The sequence below is a fragment of the Micromys minutus genome, assembly GCF_963924665.1.
Source record: "Micromys minutus genome assembly, chromosome: 13".
Lineage (NCBI taxonomy): Eukaryota > Metazoa > Chordata > Mammalia > Rodentia > Muridae > Micromys > Micromys minutus.
The window spans coordinates 46,514,988-46,535,824 of record NC_137982.1 but is presented as its reverse complement, the minus strand read 5'-3'; the positions used below and the strand labels follow the sequence as shown (position 1 = coordinate 46,535,824).

Here is a 20,837-nt window from a genome sequence, read left to right as displayed (position 1 = left end):
GAAACCCAGACAGATTGTGCTTAGCTGGGTCTCTGTTTTAGGTTATTGGTATTTAACTATTGGCAGGGTGTACTCTTTTCTGTTGACTGACAAGAATGTGTTTCCAGGTTTACTCAGGGAGTTTGTTGAGTTTGAGTCCACACGCGGGGCTGTGTTTCCATTTGCCAGCTTTTGTTAGCCAGGTGATCTTCTAAAGGCTAACTGCATTCCTTGCCTTTCCCCTCTGGTTCCAAAGTCTAGGAGAATTTTCCCCTTTAAAAGGTCTATAGTTTCAGTTTCTTCTGCAGATTTCCTTGATAGCAGTGCTTGATTGTTTTATTAAACAACCAGAGGTGAGAATCTTACAAGAATGCTGGGAAACACACACACACCATTTTTTCTCATCAAGGTATTATTAGGAGAGTAAAGAGATGAGCCACTAAAATGGAAAAACCACTGATAACGTATAAGCCTCAGTGTGAAATGCACTAATACAAATCATTAAGAAAAATACCAACAACACACTATACAAATACTGAATAATGAGGTAACCTTCGTATGTCGTTGATGGCCTTTTCAGCAAGGCAGAACACTTGCTGCAATATGCTATTAGATGGGTGAAGATAGAAATATCTGAAGCTATCAGTGTTGCTGAGGGCAGGCCACTGTGCTATGAGTTGTAATTTTAATCAACACCTAGCATTTTCTGGTCTTTGGGAAGCAAACTTATTTTGATTCCATTTGCATGAAATAAAAAACCAGAGAGTACGTCATATTTTAACTACACAAAGCAATGGTTTATAATATGCCCATACCATCATTGCTCAGCTTGTAGCACATTGGTGTTGCCTTTACACTGCATCATGTTATAATGCTAGCTTTTCAAAGTTAGTGCTTAAATTGCTGGCTTAAGCCTCATAAAAACCACTGTATAAATTTTGTCTTGGAACTAGGACAACATTTCAAACGATATTGGGAAGAGCCTAAAAATACTTTTGTCACTTTGTACTAAGTATTTATTATAGAGCTGATTATAATTATAAAACTTCTAATAAACTCTGAAAAATGTTGAGGATATCCTACATCACATAGTATAAAAATCCTTAGCCAAGATTAAGAAAAATTAACACAACATATTTATCTCATTTAGTCTGTAAATTTTATCTTTTAGTAATTGCTTAGCACGTATTTTTAAATGAAATTTGTTCATAGATTACTATCAGTGATTTGAATACCTATTCTACATAGCTATATATTCAATGTTGCATTAAAGTACAGAGAGACCACAAGTGGAAAAAGTTTAAGAGGCTCCATTTTAGGGTATGCTATGTGTATGAACACAAAAAAATCCTTTACAACATAATGACTGATAATAGCCTAAGTCTAGAAATAGCTTCTATGTTCACTAACAGTGTATGCTATGGGACATTTACACATTATGGTAATCAGCAATGGAAGTTAACAGCCATTTCAGCTCAGGTTCAGCAAGCCTTCCAAGACATGCCAAACAAACTTACTTTGCTTACATTCACATAAAACTAAACACCAGAGATTAAGCTATATCATTTAAGGCCCAGTTAAACTACATCAAGGCAGTGAAACTACAAAGAAAATAATGTCTAGGTGGGCTGGAGAGACGGCTCAATGGTTTAGAACACTGGCTGCTCTTCTAGAGGACTCAGGTTTAGTTCCCAGCACCACACAATGTGGCTCACAACTGAAACAAGGACATTTCTGGTTTCTTTAATGGCTCGGTTGTGTCAAGTGGTGTTTCTCTGGGAGCTGCCTTGTGAGAGGGCATGTGATGCTGTTTTTCTAAAAACAGACACTTGAGAGGGCTTTGCTGGTCTTTACTGGTCTTCCTTGGTATCGCTTATTGAGAGAAATTTGCCAAAGAGCTCCTCGTGATAATCCAGCTGATTCTGGTCGTTTTGCTGACTTGTTCTGATTTGGCAAAGCCCTGCTGTTCCTGCTGAATCCTGCCGCTGCTACTGATTCATGTTTGGTGTTTGCTATTGAACTGGACTGCTGGTATTCGGACAACAAAGAGTGGACTCACCCCAAGAAACTACTTTTCCTATTAACCTTCTTCTCTCTCTACCTCTGGATAGTGGGTTAGAAGGGAGATTGAAGCATTTAAGAACCATAAAGTAGGTTTTGAAAAAAAAAATCTAAGTGTACACACAGCTGTGGGTAATTCCAGTCCTAGGGGCTCTGACTCCTTCACACAGATATGCATGTAGAGAAAACGCCATCTTCCTGTCTCATTTCCCCCCCCCTTGCTTTTCTAACTCCTAGTGGTTCTTGCCTGTAGGGTCCAAGAATCTGTATTTTAATTAATTAATTCTAATTATAAATTATATATATATGTTATTCCACGGCACAAACACTACCCATGAGGTAAACATTATACCAATTATTTATAGTATGTAATATATAATATATAAGCAGAGATGTTTGGTATTTCTATGATGTCAAGAATACTTAGCAGTCTAGTGCTCAGGCCAGAAGAAGGCATTATTATTACAAAGGAGAGGTAAAGATCAACATTCTTTATGAATTTAAATTTGTAAATTCCAAACAGATTATTACCAAATCGTATCAACTATGTATGTATAAAAAAGCACATAGCTAAGCCAGTGAGATTTATTCTCACAGTGCAAGTCTGTTTCATGTCTAAAAAAAAAATCTAAGTAATCCATTACATGAATAGTAATGAGGAAATCATGTAATCAGGTAAAAACACATAGAAAATATGGACAACCAACGTATAATAAGGACACATGCTCCACTATATTCATAGAAGCCTTATTTATAATAGCCAAAAGCTGGAAAGAACCCAGATGTCCTTCAGTAGATGAATGGATACAGAAATTGTGGTATATTTACACAGTGGAGTACTACTCAGCTATCAGAAACAATGACTTTATGAAATTCCTAGGCAAATGGTTGGATCTAGAGAATATCATCCTGAGTGAGGTAACCCAGTCATTAAAGAACAGACATAATATGCAGTCACTGATAATCGGATACTAGCCCCAGAAAATACCCCAGAAACAAATCACAGACCTTATGAAGCTCAAAAAAAAAAAAAAAAAAAAAAAAAAAAAAAAAAAAGAAAGACCAAAAAGTGGAAGCCTCTCAGAGTAGAGCACACCTAGACCTTAAACCATCAATAATTCAAAAGCTAAGAATATAGCCTTGTGGCAATTCTTGGTATTTAAAAATCATTATGTTTAATCTTTACACACCAAAAAAACTTTGACTATTTCCATGCTACTTTTAGTTTTACATGTACTTTATGCTCATTGTAATTAGTAAGATTTCAATGCATACTATCGACCTTTAAAAAAATCAAGTACTGACAATATTACATTTATATAGTTTTATGCAAAAATGCCTTTAAAAATCTGTACATGTATCTGTTTTTTTTTTAAATAAAGTTGAAAAAAAAGAAAATATGGACAAAACAGAACAGCCATTAAAAAACAATAACAAAAACAGAAAAAAGGTTCTTTAATTTTATGGAATTAGTAATATAACTCAGAGATAGATTGCATATTATCATGTTTGAGGCTTAGGACCTTCAACAATGCAGAACAAACTAAGAAACAAACAAAAACAAAAGAACTCAAAAAAAAAAAATAGAGAGAAATGACCGTAATTTCTTAATTATATTTTATCTGTCTATTTATTTACCTATTTTAACATACAAAGAATGTACCCTAGATCCTAGAACACACTAGGCAAGTGATTGCTTGACCAATGAACTACATTCTCAGTATCTCAATGACTATTTCTCTTTAATTGAAAAAGAAAATTTCTATACCTTTTATATATTAATTACGATTTCCCCTTCCTCCCAGAATCTTCCTACTTCTTGTCCCATCTGGATCCACCTCACTCCCTTTGTCTCTCAATGTCTCCACAAATGGTGGGGCCTGAAGAAATGGCTCAGTGATTAAAAGCATTGGCTACTCCTCCTGGGGACTCAGGTTCAATTCCCAGCATCTACTTGGCAGCTTACAACTTTCTGTAACTAAAGTTCCAAGGGATCTGACTCAACAAAACACACATTAAATAAAAAACAAATCATTGAAAACAAGCATCTATGGGGTAATAAAATAATATATAAGATAAAACAAAAACAAATACATTGGAGTAGGACAAAAACAAAATAAAACAAAAAACAGAAACCAGCAGGAAAAAGACCCCAAGAAAAGGCCCAAGAAGCAGATATAGACACAGAGACCTGCTCATTGGCATAATCAGGAATCTCATCAAAACACTTACCAAGAACCCATAATCCAAGTTTCAGGCTTCGTATCAGACAAACATCTCAAAGGGAAGACTGAAAATTTGGATTTTTAGCAAGGGCCCATGGTGGTTCTCAGGGAAATCTGGACACTGCTACAGTGCCTTCCACCTTTAAGTTTCTGTTCTAAATGTAAAGACAAAGTATCTCACTTAGAGTAAGAGTGGCTTCATTTGAAAGTGCTTCCCTGTAGAAAAGGGCAGATTATAGAGTAACACATTTTTGTTTAGCTTGGACTTTTCAGTGCTTCTGACCCATAAATCCAAGTGTTTATACTTCTTTTTAAAGTCATAAAAACATCCCAAACTCTTTCTTCAAGTCAGAATCATTTCCTTTTAGCCCTGGCTTTTTTCCAGTGTTCCTTATCTCTCAATGACTGCATTAGTATCGGGCCCACCAGAAATCTCTAGTTTTTTAAAACCTTTCTTTCCTTAAACCTTAGATCTGAATCTGTCACCAAGGCCTCTCATTTTACTTCCTAATTTGTCCCATTTGCCCTACTTACTTTCATCCCTTGCTCTCATTTCAATTAAACCAAGTCTTACGTCACACACTTGTCCGTCCTGATTGGTCCAGTGTTGGCCAAGCCTGTGCTCCCACACTGTAGCTGGACCCAGTTTTTCTCTCATCAAACCCAAGGAAAGGATTAAGTTTTTGGTTTTTTACAAAACAAGGCCCAAACTGACCTTTTAGCGTGGTGCTCAGTTTCATGTTGGATCGCTGTCTCTCTGTCCTGTCACAATGGCCTCCTTTTAGTTTCTTAGGCTTGCAATACCTGCTTCTAACAAAAGGCCTTTACACGGGGCATTCCCTGTGCTTTCCCCCAGTTGTGTTTCTTATCTTTTGGATATGATTTGAGTGTGACTTCCTTAAGAAAGCTTACTCTAACACCTCTGGCCAGATTGACCAATTCCCCTCCTGTAAGTTTTCATAACACCTAAGAAAATTGAACCCTCCCTCCCTAAATTAGACCACTTAAGATTCCATCAGCTTGAATGGTTTGTTTCCTCTCTCAAAGCATTGTTCTCTAGAAGCAGTCCTGTTACAGGCCTAGTAGGGAAGTAGGGATCTGTTCTTGAGATCTGGTGTTGTTAGAACAGCTGCTTCACTGGCTTTCCCATCATTCCTGGCTGCTGTGATGCTTTCGAACACTGTGAACATGTAACACTTATCTAACTTGTAGTTTTTCTCCCACTCCTGTTGGATGCTTTATCATAATTACTGTGTTTCCTTAGTACTTAACAAAGGACCCTGTCCATAAATGTTCAATGTCACCTTAAGTCTGTATTTAGCAATATATCCCATGTTTACTTGTTTGACTTTCCTGCATTGCCCCTTGACCAACTCCTCCTTTTCACTTTCTTCTCCATTTCTTTCTTGGTACTGAGGACTGAACCCTGGGCCTGGTATACACTAGATAAACATCCTATCACTGAGCCATATCCTTGGTGCAGGCTTTATCTTTCTACTTTACCTTTCCTCATTTGAAAAATGATAATTTGAAAGATTTGGGAGATGATTTAGACTTTATGTTTCCCTTTGAAACCTGGCTAGACTAATTTTTTTTTTCTAATGTAATTTCCCTAGAAAATTTCCTCAGGATTAGATTTTTGAGAATCTCTTGCCTCCAGATAGTTCTTTACCATCTTGCTGTCCTGCTTTATTTTTAAATTCCCTTTCTGACAGACCTTGATAGCTCAATGAAAAGCCCTAGGGCAAAGTGTTAACAAGAGTGAAAAATGATCTTTCCTCTTCCCTTTAGGAAAGAGCGGAGACAAGAGGCAGATACAGAGCAGCACAAATTTTATGTTCTTAGAAACTACCAAGGCTGGGAAAGAAAGTGGTTATTTTTCCAAATAAAAACGGGTGGGATGTCTGTTTTATTTTCTCCCACATTGGTGAGGCGATACGCAGCACACTAAAGTTTGGCTCTCTCCTATCTTACACACTAGATTCTATGTCTGTGTCTATGTCTTCTCTGCCAATGTCGTCAGTGTAAACATAGCACATTATACCTATTGCGCTTTGAAAATGAGAAACATTTTCTTCAGTAACTAAAGTAGAAAAACCCATAAAAATGACTGAACATAGAACATAAACGCCTTTGTTGAAGTTTCCCTTTTTGTTATGCCAATGGAGCTTTAATTTCACTCCCCCCCAACCCCCATTCAAGTGTTGTTACTGATGCTTGCAGTTGACTAGAAAGCAACATTCTTTAGGTCGGTTTCAAATCTTAGGGAAACACAGCACTATGGTTTTGCGCAGGCCCAGTTATTTAGAGCTTTTGGAGATCGTTCTTGAGGTTGAGTGTAAAGGTGGGAAGCTCAGCTTTCCGCTAACCATAACTTGGAAAGACCCTTTGTAACGTTTAAGTTCTTCTTACGCTGGTGAGGTAAGCGCTCAGTCATGAAAGGACCCTTTTTGACGTCCAAGAGCAACAGAAAAAAGCCTAAAGCCCTCATGGGGCACGGCCAGGTGATGTATGTATGGTCTCCACTGGCTTGGCTGGGATTGGCCTCTCCCGAGCTATGCAATGTAAACCTTTTGGCTGCCTGCTGGATGACAGCTGATCTGGGATCTCAGGTACCTGCTCTTTTCCAGACACACGGGTTTCGACCTTCAACACCCCTCCCCTTTGTCCCTCCCTCCCCCCTTCTCTCTCTCAGAAGGTCTGGGACAATCAGGATCAGTTTCTTTTCTTGGCGAGATGGGGCGTGGGAGTTGTTCATGAGATGAGGAGGCAGAGGAAGAATAACAATCAACTACTAGTAAGAGGCGGTCGGAACGGCCCTACCCTGTTGGGGATGGACAGCCTACACTAGCGGCAGAGGGTACACAGCCTAAATCCTCGGGCCACACCCGCCGCTCTGAGCCACCAACGGCTGGCCCGGCCGGGTCACGTGACGGGGGAGCGGCGCGCGCCGGCTGCTGCGCCCATTGGCTGGCGGCCGGAGCGCGGGGTTTGATGGGAAGGCATTGGCCGGGCCCAGTGCTCTATCAGTAGGTGCTGCTGCCTGCTCCAGAGGCTCTACACTGTGGCGACCCAGGCTTCCCCGAGTGGACGCCCGGGCCAAGCGGCTTCCGCTTTCCTCAGGTAGGACGGTGAAGGGAGGGCCGCGTAGACGGAGGCGCTCCGGACTGCTGGAACCAGTCGCCGGGTTCCTCCGCGCGCCGGCCCGGGTGCCCCCGCCCGTGCCAAGTGGCCTAGAGCTTGGTGGCGGCTGGGGACACGCCGCGGGGCTGCCCTCCGTACGCTGTGGCCGCCTTCTCTCGTGGATCGCCCTGCACAGCGGCCCGAGCGGCTCCGGGGTGCACGAGACCCGGCTCTGCCTCTCCCCTCCAAGGCCGGTGTTCTCCCTCGGTGTGTTCTCGGGGGATTCCGCGCAGTGGTTGTTTAGAGCCGCAGCCCTCGGGCCCACCTGTGCTGAGAAGTGTCAGAAGGTCCCGGAAAGCACACCCTTGGCTGAAATACCCGCCCTGAGTGCTCCGATCACCTCCGCGTCCACCTGAGCTGGCACGACGGGCAGGTCTGAAAACTGTCAGTGTCATGCTGCTCAGTCCGCGTGTGGGCGTGGATTGTGAGCGACTTGGAGGAGCAGCTCCATAACCATTGTCCTTACTTATTGGAGGGGCAGCGGCCGGTCTCTGGGGTGGAGGGCTAGGACGAAGGTGCTGGGTGTCAGGAGCGAACCGGGACAAGCAACTCCAGGGGACATCAGTAGGTTAATTCTTTGATGATGTGTTTGCGGACGGAGAGTTCGGATTGGTGAATTTATTTTTGCGTGCAGTTTTAAGCAACACCTGTGAGTCACTGAGTTTTCCGTGTTCTGTTCTTCCCTTTTGGCTTTTGGTTTGTGGTGCCTGGAGCCCATTGTTTTCTGTCTCTGTGGCCTCGGTCTTAGAGTTGACAACATTGTCTAGAAGTGTGATGGGTGTGAGTAGATTTAGTTTCTTTTAGGCATATGTTCAAACTGTCAGGCAGGACTAATACCTACCCCCCAAAGGTCTCCATAGTGCCTTCTTAGGGGAACAAAGTTGATTTCGAATACATTTTCTTAAATAAAAGTGGTTCATTTAAAAGTAGAGTTTTAAAAAGTTCCTTGACATCTATTGGGGTCACCATAGTAATGAAGTTAATAAATGTTTATGGTGTTTATATATTGGAAGAATGCAAGGACAGGTGACTCTCCAGATAGAAATTACCTGTCAGTCTTTTTTATATTTTTATATTTATTTATTTTGTAGTGGTCATCTCATTAAAAGTGCTTTAGAAGTGTGCTTATCATGGGGAGGGGGGAGTAATAAACCTGGTGTAAGATGTTTCAGAGTTGCCTATTTTGACATTTGAAAGCGATTTCAAACAAAACGCATTTAAACCCAAATTCTATGGTATAATGTGTTAAAAATGTCTACTTTATATTTAGGTTTGGAAATCTAAGGTAAAAAACACAAAACTATTTGTTTTTTAGGAAGGCTTACAAGTTTATTATAATGGGAAGTGCTTGAAAAATAGTCTGCTTTATTTCCATGCTAGGGTAAAGAAGAAAAATATTTTCAGTAAAAACACAAACTTATTTTTAAACATTTTAAATCATGAAATAATTAAAATATGTTCTCATTTAATGAAGAGTTAGGCTCATGTTTCATTTAGATATACATATTTTTTGGTAATAGCAATAGTAATAGTTAAAATTAACTACTGTGTGCTAAACACTGTGCCAAGTGATAAATAATCTCACTTAATTTATACAATTCCAAGGAATGTAAATATTTTAACTGCTTTATTAGCCAAGGCTTAGAGAGTTTAAGAACTCTCTAAGTTTAAGATTATATAGTTAGTAGATAAGTTTAAGATTATATAGTTAGTAGATGACTGAGCCATATTTTGAATCCTTATCACATTGTTTTAATGTGATTTGAAATGAGTTGAGAATTCAAGAAAAACACCTAAATCTGAGTGTGAATAACAATAGAAACCGTCCTGCCAGAGGGCTGGAGAGTTTGAGAGCACTCAGATGACCCACATGGTAGATCACAACCATCTGTAACTGTAGTTCCCTGGTACCTAACACCCACTTCTGACTTCCCTGGGCACAAGGCTTCACACGGTGCACATAGACATGCAAGCAGAATACTCATAACTACACATAAAAATAAATAAGTTTTAAAAAAAGAAATACATAGGTGTACTCAGCCCTAAGGTCATACATGCTAAGTCATTGTGATATCAGAGTTGGAAAGAGACTGTACATGCTGGGGACAAACTGCTGGAGGTCCGTTTAAAGGGAAGTGAGTGATTTATGCTTCAGGAAGAAGCTAGAGTTACTGGGCAAGAAAATAGAGTTGGATTAGAAAATGGCAGTAACTACAGCAAGAAAAACAATTTATTATGAGCAATGACTATGTTATCAGGCACAAGGGTTGTCGTTTAACATAGTTAAGCCTTTCAACATCCAAGAGGATTCTAACTATCCGCCTTTTGCAAATGAGGAAGTTGAGAAATAGGGATGTTTAATCTTTTTTTGCTTATTGTTTTACAGTAAGAGATGGCTGTCCGAACTGGAGTTAGGATGGAATAGGCAGAGCAGTGGCTGTGGGAGAGAATGAGCTTAAACTGTAGACAATATCTAATCTTTCCGTGTTCACATGCAAAAAACTGTGCATTATAGTAAATCAGCTTTAATAATACTAGAATTTGATAGAAAAATTTCTGAAGCCATAATTGATTGTTGCTGTGCTTATGAATATGAAAACATGGATTTAATGACTATTACTGATATCTCAGAGGGTAAATTTAAAAGCATAACTTTTTGCTTCAGGGAGCCTGGAGGCTAAATCATAGTTTTGTTTGTTTGTTTGTTTGTTTGTTTTAACAGCAAAACATTCTCCAAACAAATTACATAAAATAGGTATTTATTATGAATTATGAGTATTTCCTATACTCATTTAAAAATAATATGTAGTAAAGACTGTTTTAGACTAGTTGATATAAAAGTTCTAACCTGAACCCTAGGGATTTAGCAAGCCATTTAGCTTCTCTCTAATGCAAATTTAAGCACTCAGATTTAATCAGATAAAAAAGGATTGGGCTACCTGATACATTGCCATAAACCCCATCTCTTGTTTATAATTCATTTTCCATTTTAGTAGCTTCGCTTCCCAACTATTTGAGAAGGTTCAAGGCACTTTCATATATTTTATTTAACTTTGTTTTTCTTTTTCTGTTTTATGGTGCTGAGGATTGAGCTCAGGGATCCACATGTACTAGGCAAGTGCTCTACTTCTGACCAGTATCCCCAGCAATGTTTATCTTAGACATAGACATTTTAGCCTATGGAGAGATATTCCAGCCTGTGCTATATAAGTATCCTCCATTTCTGACTTTATGCAGTTGGGAATGATTGGTTGCATTAGGAAAAAAAAAAATCAAAACTAAAATGATCTGTTTGGCTTTGCTACTTAGTATCTTTGGGGCTTAGCATATTACTTCTCTAGCTTCAGGGTCTTGTGAAGTGGAGGGAGACAGTATCTAAATGATAAAATTTTGGGGAATCATTTGTTTTAGGGCCTCTCAGAGATCTCCTGCCAAGTGTGTAACTGATGTGTTTTTATTAATTTCAAACAGTAAAAAGTTAGTCTAGGGCTGATGTTTGTAATGCTAGTCAGTACTCAAGAGGCTGAGGCAGGAAGGTAGTGAAGCGTAGGCTAGACTATAAGAAAACCCTGTCTCAAAAAAGTCCAACCAAAACAGAGAGTTTGACCTCAAGGTGTGATGGCTACAAGGGCATATGTAATCTAGTTGTACCGGAGACACTCAGATATCACAAGCCATTTTCAAAATAGAGAGATGATTACGGATAAAAATTAAGTGACAATCTGAATTTCTTAACTTCTGTAACTCTTGGTGATTATTTTTAGAGTCTTAAGATTTTAAGATTTGTTTAATTTTGACTCAGAATTTATACTTTTGCTCATTAGAGTTCCAGAATCCCTCATAATCACATTTTAGACTTTCAAATACTGAGCAGGAGTACATATATTATATATTAGCGGATTAATATTTAGTTTGCAACTTAATTGTAGCTTATAAAATTGAGTTAGTATGCTTCAGAATGTTTTAGAACAGATAATATTTTGTCCATAAGAATCTCTTTGTAAATGCAAGTACTTTATAATTAGGCATTCATTACTTTTCTAAAAAAAGAAACTCTTAAAATAGGTATGCCTTGAGATAATTCTGACATATAAATAGTATTGCAGTTCTTACTGGGTGCTAATAATTATTTTGTGATTATATTTATGGTTAAGACATGGGAGATATACCTATGAAAATAAATGTGTGTGCATATGTATATAAGTGTAGCGTCACACACTGATAATCATATACTTATACCCGGTAATGTGTCAATCGGAGGGTATAATTTTACCATTTCAACCTAAAACAATAAGAAATTATAAAATGGTTATCTGTTAAATTGATTTATGACATTACTATTTCTGAATCTTTATATAACATTTATATAAACATTTGTTTATCACAGATAAACAAAGAGAATACACAGCTAGTTGGACTTAAACTCGCCTAACTTGAGGGTCTTAGAAGTTTAGTAACCCATGCTTAATTGGGTGCTGAACAGCAGTATTTAGAAACAGAAGTCTGAAGATAGAGGGACTTTAGGACTTACTTTTTATGTGCTATGGGGCAAATCACTAGCTGTCTTGTTCTTTCTTTATTTTTTATCTCCAAGGTGTTTACACTAAAAGGCTGTCCTGTGACAGACTGTTGACATTATTCTCTTTAATTTGCAAAATAATTAAGGCTAAGATTATTGAAGGACTTTTTTTTTAACAAAAACAACATAGAGAAACTATTTAAAAACTACTTAGAAATTATTTAAAAAACAGGAAATTTGTAGGTATGTGTATACTTTCTAAAGTCATTTGTCATTAAAAATTATTCCCACCTCTGTTTTTACTTTTGAATATGTCTTCACTTTAAATATACTAATGGCTATTTGAATTCAAGTTTTATATAAGTGAAGGTCAATAAATAATTTATGGAATTTTAATGTAGTATTGCAACATAAAATATTTTAGAGAGAATGTATTGTTTATTTAACTTAAAAATTTTTAATATTTTACTTTGTTTTTAGCTGTGACTTCTTTTGGACAACTAATGATATTTGTTATTGTGCCAAGTTTCTACAAATAAAAGATGGGTGGAGTATTTTCTCGATGGAGGGTAAGAAAACATTTTCTGTATTGCTAGTTTTTTTAAATCTAACATAAAAGTATTATAAAGATTTCACAAAGTTATCCTTTGGAGTATGCTTTTTAGTGAGTTTGATATTATATATTTAATTTCATTTAACTCCATTAGAATTACTTCTTTGGACGTTAGTTTGGTAGTTATTTATTTTATGGGTATCTAACATGTCTAGTAATTTATTTTTATTTATGTGTTTTATGTAAGTCGTTTTCTTCTCATACTGTCCAAGTTCTAGGTTTATTCTAAAAGTAGTTGAAATTAAACATTTTATACCATATTTATGTTCTTTGTGTACTATACCATCTATCTAATCTGTCTGTCTGTCTATTTTGGAGACAGGGTTTCACTGTGCAACCTTGAGCTCACAGAAATTTGTCCTGCCTCTGCTGGTATTAAAGGAATTTTTGTTTTGTTTTGCTTTTTTTAATTAACATGTCACATAGATTTATTGATACCACACTAAATATACCTTCAAGAGTTAAAGGTTGGACAAAATTAAAAATGCAGATTATATTAGACAAGCCTTTAGAGAAGTATCTCAAATTTAGATATAAAATATAAAATATATTGATAAATACTCTTGTAGTGTAAGAAGAGATAATGTAGTCTAAGACAAACTAATTTCCTTATTCCTTAACATAATAGAGTCTAGTAATACTTGGTATATGATTTAGCTTTTGACTTGTTAGATTAAATCCATGTTTTAGATTTGTATTATATTGACTTTCTCTTTTTTAAAAAAGTCCACAGGTAAAATAACATATTTATTATATGCAACATGGTGTTTTAAAGTGTATATATTACATTGTTTAGCTATACCTAATTAACATTCATTAGCTCACATAATTATATTTTTTGTGTTGAGAAACCTTAACATTCCCTCTGTTAGTATTTTTCAAGAATATAGTATATCAGGGCTAGAGAGCTGTGGGTTAAGAGCACCTGAACTGTTGTTCTTGCAAAGGCTTGGAGTTCAGTTCCCAGTGCCTATATCAGGGTATTCACAACTGCCTGGAACTTCAGATTCATGGATCTAGCACCTCTAGCTTCCCATGATACCTGAACTCATGTGACTACACACAGGAACACATGTATATGCATACTTTGAAATGAATAAACTCATAAAAGATAGTTATTAAAGCTGTAGTCACAGTGTTGTACCGTCTGTAGAACTTACTCTGTGTTTTCTATCCATCGCTCCGAAAGCTTCCAGCTCAGCTCTCTACCTCCAGGTTCCGTAGATTTTTTACTTTCTACTTCTCTGGGATCGCTCTTCATTCCACAGATGAATGGAACGACTCCTCTTTAAAGATCTTTGACAGAGCTAGGTGTGGGGACTCACGCCTTTAGTTCCAGCACTTGAGAAACAGAGGCAGGCGAATCTCTTGAGTTTGAGGTCAGCCTGGTCTACAGAGTGAGTTCCAGAGCAGTCAGGGCTGTTACACAGAGAAACCCTGTCTCAAAGAACAAAATAAAACAAAAACAACAACAAAATTATGACAGACTGAGAATTATATATCATTTTAGGACAGACTGAGAATCAAATTATTATTTTTGTGTTTTTTTTTAATTTGGTCGAATTATATGAAGTTGCTAATCTGCTTTGACATACAAAAGACGGCAATTTTGCATGATTCAATCTTTTCAACTCTTCTAGTGATATAATACTGGTATTTGTTACTGTCTTGGTAACTATTTTCTCAATTGCCATTTAAACCAGTCTGGCTTATATAGAAATACCTTTGGCAAATAATCTCAGCTATTATAAAATTGCTGTATACTCATTAAAAACTTTATTTTTCAAAAGCTGTGTACTTAAGGCTGGAGAGATCACTCAGAGGACAGAGCACGATTGTTCTTCCTTGCTCCATTTCCAGCACCTAGTTGGTGGCTCACAACTGTCTATAACTCCAATTTCAGGAGATCAGTGCCTTCTTCTGGCCTCGTTGACACCAGGGATGCACATGGTATACAGATATATGCAGGCACACATCTATAATCATTTAAAACAACCAATCAAGCAAGCAGACAAAATCCCTTTAGAAACTTTAGAAATCACAGTGAAGGCAGTCTTTTTTTTTTTTTTTTGTATTTTGTTTTTTTTAAAACCTCCAGGCCCTGTGTAGGGCTTCAGTGCTGGGATCAGTTGGTGTGCTTCTAGTACAGAGTGTGAGCTTTATTGGATTAGACTGTCTTTAGTCTGTGAATCTTTTAGTATGTGAATCCCTTTGGGTAAAAATATGTTTCTCTCTATAAAAATCTATTCTGTTGAGGTTAAGAATAGTAAAGATAGAGCTATCAAAGTTAAAGTATCAGAAAAAGTTATTTTAAGAATCTTATATAGTTTGGTAATTATAGTTTTTTAATTATAGTTATGAGCGGGTAGGCATATAACTTAGGAACATTGAGAAACCTAGTTGTGAATTAAAATGTTCTTTAATGACTATATAAATCTGTGTTTTTAACAAAATGTTTGTAGTGACAACTTTCAATGCCATGTCTTCTTTCTGTTTCTAAAACAGGCAAAACCGTCAACAGTAGAAGTTCTAGAAAATATAGATAAGGTATGTTCTTTGGCTCTAAAGTATTTTAACTTATTTTTGATGTTAATTAAATATTACTTTAGTAATTTTATATTGGAGAAGAGACATGGGAACTTAAAGATGATATAGAGCAGAGGTTCTCAGCCTTCCTAATGCTGTGACCCTTTAATACAGTTCCTCACGTTGTACTGACCCCAAGCATAACAGTTTTGGGATAACCCACACATACTGTATCAACTGGCTGTGCCTTCGGTGCCCGGCTAGCAGAATAAGTAGATGTTTGTTGCTCTCTTACCTGCCCAAAAAGAAATGCAAGTCCTCAGTGCCAAAAGGCAACACAGAGTGATGGATTGGGTGACGTCCTGCTGCTGATTGGCTCAGACTGGATGAGTAAAGAGTGTGTTTTTGCATTATAAAGAACTGGAGGCTGGAGTTGGAGCTGGACAGACCAGGAGGAGAGAACAGGCAGAAGCTGAACAGGGGGGAGAGCCCCGTGGAAAGAAGCCAGGTTAAGTCTGGTGGACCAGCTGAGGGACGTCCCCAGCAAATAGCCTTATACTTGCAGATGTCTCTGAGTCTTTATTGTTAAAACTCAAGTGGGACCCCAAGAGCCAGGCAATATCATTTTGTTGCTACTTCATAACTGCAACTTTGCTACTGTTACGAATTATAGTATATATAACATATATCTGATATGTAGCATGTCTGATACATGACCAAGGGCTTGTGACCCACGGGTTGAGAACCACAGCTACAGAGAAGTCCTGAGAACTTTAGTGTCTCTTAGTGACTTAATCACTATATTCTGTCTTCTGGCCAGAACTGTTTGTTTATACCAGGCTGGCCTGAAACTTGGAGAAACCTGCCTGCTTCTGCTTCCATGTGCCAGGGTTAGAGGTGTATGTCACCGTGCTCTGCCCTACTATTTTTATTCTCTCTTTTTGCCAGATTTTTTAAAGGCCACTTGTGGGGAATGATTATTTTCCTGACTCTATAAGTATTTGCTGATGCCTATTTAATTTCTCCAGTCTTTGCCAATTTGATAGATTAAAAATAGTATTTAGTATTTCAGTTTAAAAAGTAATTGTTGGGACAGACTTATTTAGTTTTAAACTTCATTTTATGTTTACTATTCCATGTTTGTTTTAAGATATTAGAGCATTGTATTTCATTGAATTTTAGGAATCTTATACAATCTTTCTGTCATATTAATTCTATTTTAATTTTTAAATAATTTATGAGATTTTGTAATATGGGACACTTTTGTCTTAACAGGAAATTCAAGCATTGGAAGAATTTAGAGAAAAAAATCAGAGATTGCAAAAATTATGGGTTGGAAGATTAATTATCTATTCTTCAATTCTTTATCTGTTTACATGTTTAATTGTGTACTTGTGGTATCTTCCTGATGAATTTACAGCAAGACTTGTCATGACACTTCCATTTTTTGCTTTTCCTTTAATGTAAGTATTCGTTTTATTGATCTTTTTCTTTTGACCAGATAATTTTAATTTTTTATTATAAAATATTAATGTTTCAGGTTGAATAAATTTGAATTATTTTTTGCAGTTGGATAATTATTATTTTTTTAAATTGTAGGATAATTTCTACTTTATAACCCAATGGTATATCTGAAGGAAATCATCGCTGTTATTAGTAATGTATAGTTTTCTGATAGATAACCATGATTTCTGTAGGGATCAGGCCTGGAGTAGGGGAAAGGTTTATAAAACTGAAATAGTAAGTGTCCAAATGACTCTAAATATATATCTTTTACATCTCTTTTTTTCTCTTTTTTTATTAAATACTCTATATTTACATTTGAGATGTTATCCCTTTACCCTGCCCCACTCCCATCCCTTTATATCTCTTTTTAATTATTGCTATAAGCAGTAATTTATTAAGTATTTCATAACCTAGTACTCTATGGGAGGTATATCTCAACTGAAAATTTTGGGAAATGGTTTTTCATTTAATTAGCAAACATTTATGTGGATGACAGTCATGTAGACATTGGGTTATAATTGTATATGGTAAAGAAATTGAAAAATCATTGGCTATAGATTTTAGGCTACATATAAAGTAATAAATATTATTAATGTTATGACAGAAATGCAAAATGCTGTGAGAACAGGGGCCCCAACTCAGGCTTAGTGTGGGGGTCTAGAAAGACCTTGATTGTAAGTTTCAATTGGTCTTAAGTTAAGCAGCTTAAAGCAACACCCATTCATTATCTTAGAGCTCTAATGTTCAAAATCCAGGCAGCTTAACTGGGTCTTTGCTTAGAACCTTATAGGCCGGAGATGAGACATTGGTCTGCTTAGAATCTGCGGAGGGAGGAACTGTAGACCTAGGTTGTTGGTCAATTTAGGATTCTTTGATTTCCCTTGGTAATCCATGATAATCTCCCACCTTAAAACCAGTAACTTTTATAGCTGCACAGTCCTTCACAGCAGTTGTTTAGTCTACTGTGTGATTGATTATATAACCAAAGGCTGCATTGAGAAGGATATCAATGGGATTGCTTACTACAGACTTCTGAAGAATTGATGTCTGAATGTGAGACTTGCAGAATGGGTTATGTGTACAGTGGAATGACATGGCAGCCAGAGCAGTGGTAGCTGTGGCTGTAGGAGCGTGGTCACATTGCATTGCAGTTGGACACAGAGTAAAGTGCGTGCTATTGCTGCACGTGTGTTTGTCTTTTAATGAAGTCTGGGACCCAGCGCAGAGTACGGGTCTGTCTACATTTAGTTAAGCCTCTTTACATGTCTAGATGTCTGTCTCCTAAGAGATTCTAAACCTAGCCAAATTGACAAGATCAACCATCATGTTATTATAACCACTGAGAGTGTAGCTTTTAATAAATTAGAAGGAAGTAAGAGTGGATCTGGAGTAGGAAGCTAGAAGGATATTATAGTTGATAAGGGAAATGATGAATGATTTGTATTTGGTGGGTGGGAGAAGAGCAGATGGATTGAATGAAATTGATGGATTGGAGATTTAGGAAGTAAAATTGAAAGACTTGGTAATTGGATATGGGGTGAAGAGGATGAATGACTTCAAGGGTAAAATTTAGGTTTACAGTTTGGGATATTTGGTTGAAGGTATTATCATTCATCAAAATAGTGAGGAACATGAGTAGGAGGAGACTTGGGGAACCACTGTATTTTGCTATTGGAGCTGTCAATGGATGGCTAAGTATGAGTATGAAACTTAGAGAAAATTCAATAGAAGATAGAAATTTAGGATTTTGTAGTTTATAAAAGTTAACTAAAGTCAGGCCTATAATCCCAGCTACTTGGAAAACTGAGGCAGAAGGATCACAAGATTAAGGCATTCCTGGACTATCGGGGAGTTGATTCAGACTATGCAACCTACTGAGATCCTGCCTCAAAAACAAACACAAAAGGTATAGGGGTTATAGCTTATTAATAGAACATTTGCTAGTATATGTGAGGCTCTGGTTTTGACTCCTAGTACCACACACACACACACAGGTTACCAAAACCATCATCTCTTTATTTACTAAGTATTAGGCATCTGCAATGTGTTAAGCAGTGGTCCAGACTGATAGTGATATGAAAAGTAGTGGTGAGATTCTGTTCCATGTGACTTGAATTCCTCTGTGATTGGGCAGATAAAAGATAGAGATAAGTGAACAAAGACGTACTGTTAATCTGGAGAGAAATATGTGCAATGAAGGAAGTCAAGTGGTGTTTCTTTCCAAGGGTCCTGGAAGGCCTCTCTAGGAAGTGGTGTTTGAAGTGAGCATTAAGTGTGAAGAACAACTGTGGGGAAAGCTGAAAACTTTATTATGTGTTTAAGTGTACTTAAGTATCAACTTTGACATAGCCTAGAATCATCTGAGAAGTTTCACTTGAAGGGTTGTCTAGATCAGTTGGCCTGTGGACATGTCTCTGGGTGATTATCTTGATTGCTAATTGATTAAAAGGGCCCAGCCCACTGTTGGGGTGTCTTCTTTAGGCAGGTTGTTCTGTGCTGTATAAGAAGGCTGTTGTTAGGCTAACTGTTAAGCCAGTAAACAGTTCTCCCATGGTTTCCACCTTGTTTGAGTTCTTGTTTGAGTTTCTGCCCTGACTTCCCTCAATGATGGATTCTGATATGTTAAGTATAAATTAAATAAAGCAGTCCTGTCTTCACTTGCTTTGGGTTAAAGCCGTACAAAGGAAGCTAGAGCAGTCACATTTGTGTGTGTGTGTGTGCACACATGTTTTAGGTCAGATGACTTATTATGGGTGGTTGTCCTTTTCTTCTGCTGTGTGGGTCCTGGGGATCGAATCTGTGCTATCCTGATCTATGGTAAGAGCCTTGGCCCAGTGAGTCTTCTTCCCTGCCTGTGAAGCATGAGAGTGTGTGGTGTTAGCCTAGTGCTCCGTGGGTGCTCCACAAGCACTCTTCTACTCAGTCACACCTCCAGCCTGTGGTATCATTTAGAAGCGGTCTTATGTATTTATTTCTTTGTCTCTTTCTCACCTACCCCCTTCTTGCCTTTTTCCATCTTCCACTTATTTTTGTCCTTTCCTTCTTTTCCTTTCCTTCCTTCCCTTCCTCTCTTCCCTCCTCCTCTTCCTTCTTCTTCAGATTTTTGAGACAAGGTTTCTCTGTGTAACCCAGTGAATTCTAGAATTCACTGAGGTAAGGGTGGCCAGGACTCACAGATATCCTTCTGCCTCTGTCTTTCGAGCATTGAGATCAAAGGTTTATGTCACCACCACCTGGCAAGTGTTTCCTTTCTTAATAAAGCTTCATAGATATTATCTTTAATTTCAGACATTAATTACTATAAGAAGTTGATCTTTGAGGAGTTAACCATGGGCTTCCTCCATGGTGGTTTTTGTTTTAATTAAATAAAACTTTTTTTGTTGTTTTCTCTTATAATGCGTCCTGGACTGTGTGTCAGTGTAGTTAGTGCTTTGTGACTGGATATGTTGCAGAATCACCTCTCCCTTTGTCTCATTCTCGTTTGTCACCCATTCTCTATTGCTGCAGCTCCTGTTTCAGTGAGCTCTTCACTGGGAGGCACAGTCCAAGTTACTTAACAGAGAATAGATGTGTTTTTACTTAGTGACTGTCAACATGAAACAAAAATACAGGTGTGAAAGTGATACTGTGGCAAGTGAGATGCCATCACCCATGGCATTTTATTTGGAGTGAGCTGTTGCTTAAGCTTAGTTGTGCTTCTTTTCTTGGGAATATTTCTGAGGTCTAGACTAGGATTTACTTCCAAGTATTGAAAGCAAAAGAAACAATACGTTATTACTTTATTCTTCACATTTTTATATTTATTAGACCACTTAGAAATTTTTTTGATATGTTCAAAATGTCCAAATTGTGACAACTATCTTTATTTACATTATTGGAGATGCCTGTACTAAAGAGGTTAAAGATCAAGGCAGCGGACTCATAATCTAGTCTTAGCTATTTTAAAATTACCCTTTGTGATAGAATATCATTGCCTTATGTAAGAGGCCTTGAGAATTTAGTTCATATGCACATTGTGATACAGTATGGATGAACTTTGGATCCCATTATTGTTTTCTAGAACATAGAGGTTCAGTAGATAGTCATTCTTCTCAATTCTTTTTGAATTTTAGAACTGCTTTTTTAGTACTGAGGATGAATGCCAAGCCTTACACATACTAAACAAATGCTCTACTGCTGGGGTATATCCTAGCAGAAGGCTGATTTTTATCCCAACCCCTAGTAC

General features: G+C 37.4%; 1 protein-coding gene across 2 annotated transcripts in view; it reads left to right on the top strand.

Moving 5' to 3' along the window:
- Positions 1-7,265: 7,265 nt before the first annotated feature.
- Positions 7,266-20,837, top strand: part of LNPK (lunapark, ER junction formation factor) — a 55,620-nt gene continuing 42,048 nt past the window's right edge. For both annotated transcript variants that reach the window (XM_080928001.1, XM_080928002.1), the window contains exons 1-4: positions 7,266-7,388; positions 12,448-12,536; positions 15,086-15,127; positions 16,382-16,569. In XM_080928001.1, coding sequence (XP_080784127.1) covers positions 12,510-12,536; positions 15,086-15,127; positions 16,382-16,569 — 257 coding nt within the window. In that variant the 5' untranslated portion in view covers positions 7,266-7,388; positions 12,448-12,509. The remainder of the gene's footprint in view (positions 7,389-12,447; positions 12,537-15,085; positions 15,128-16,381; positions 16,570-20,837) is intronic.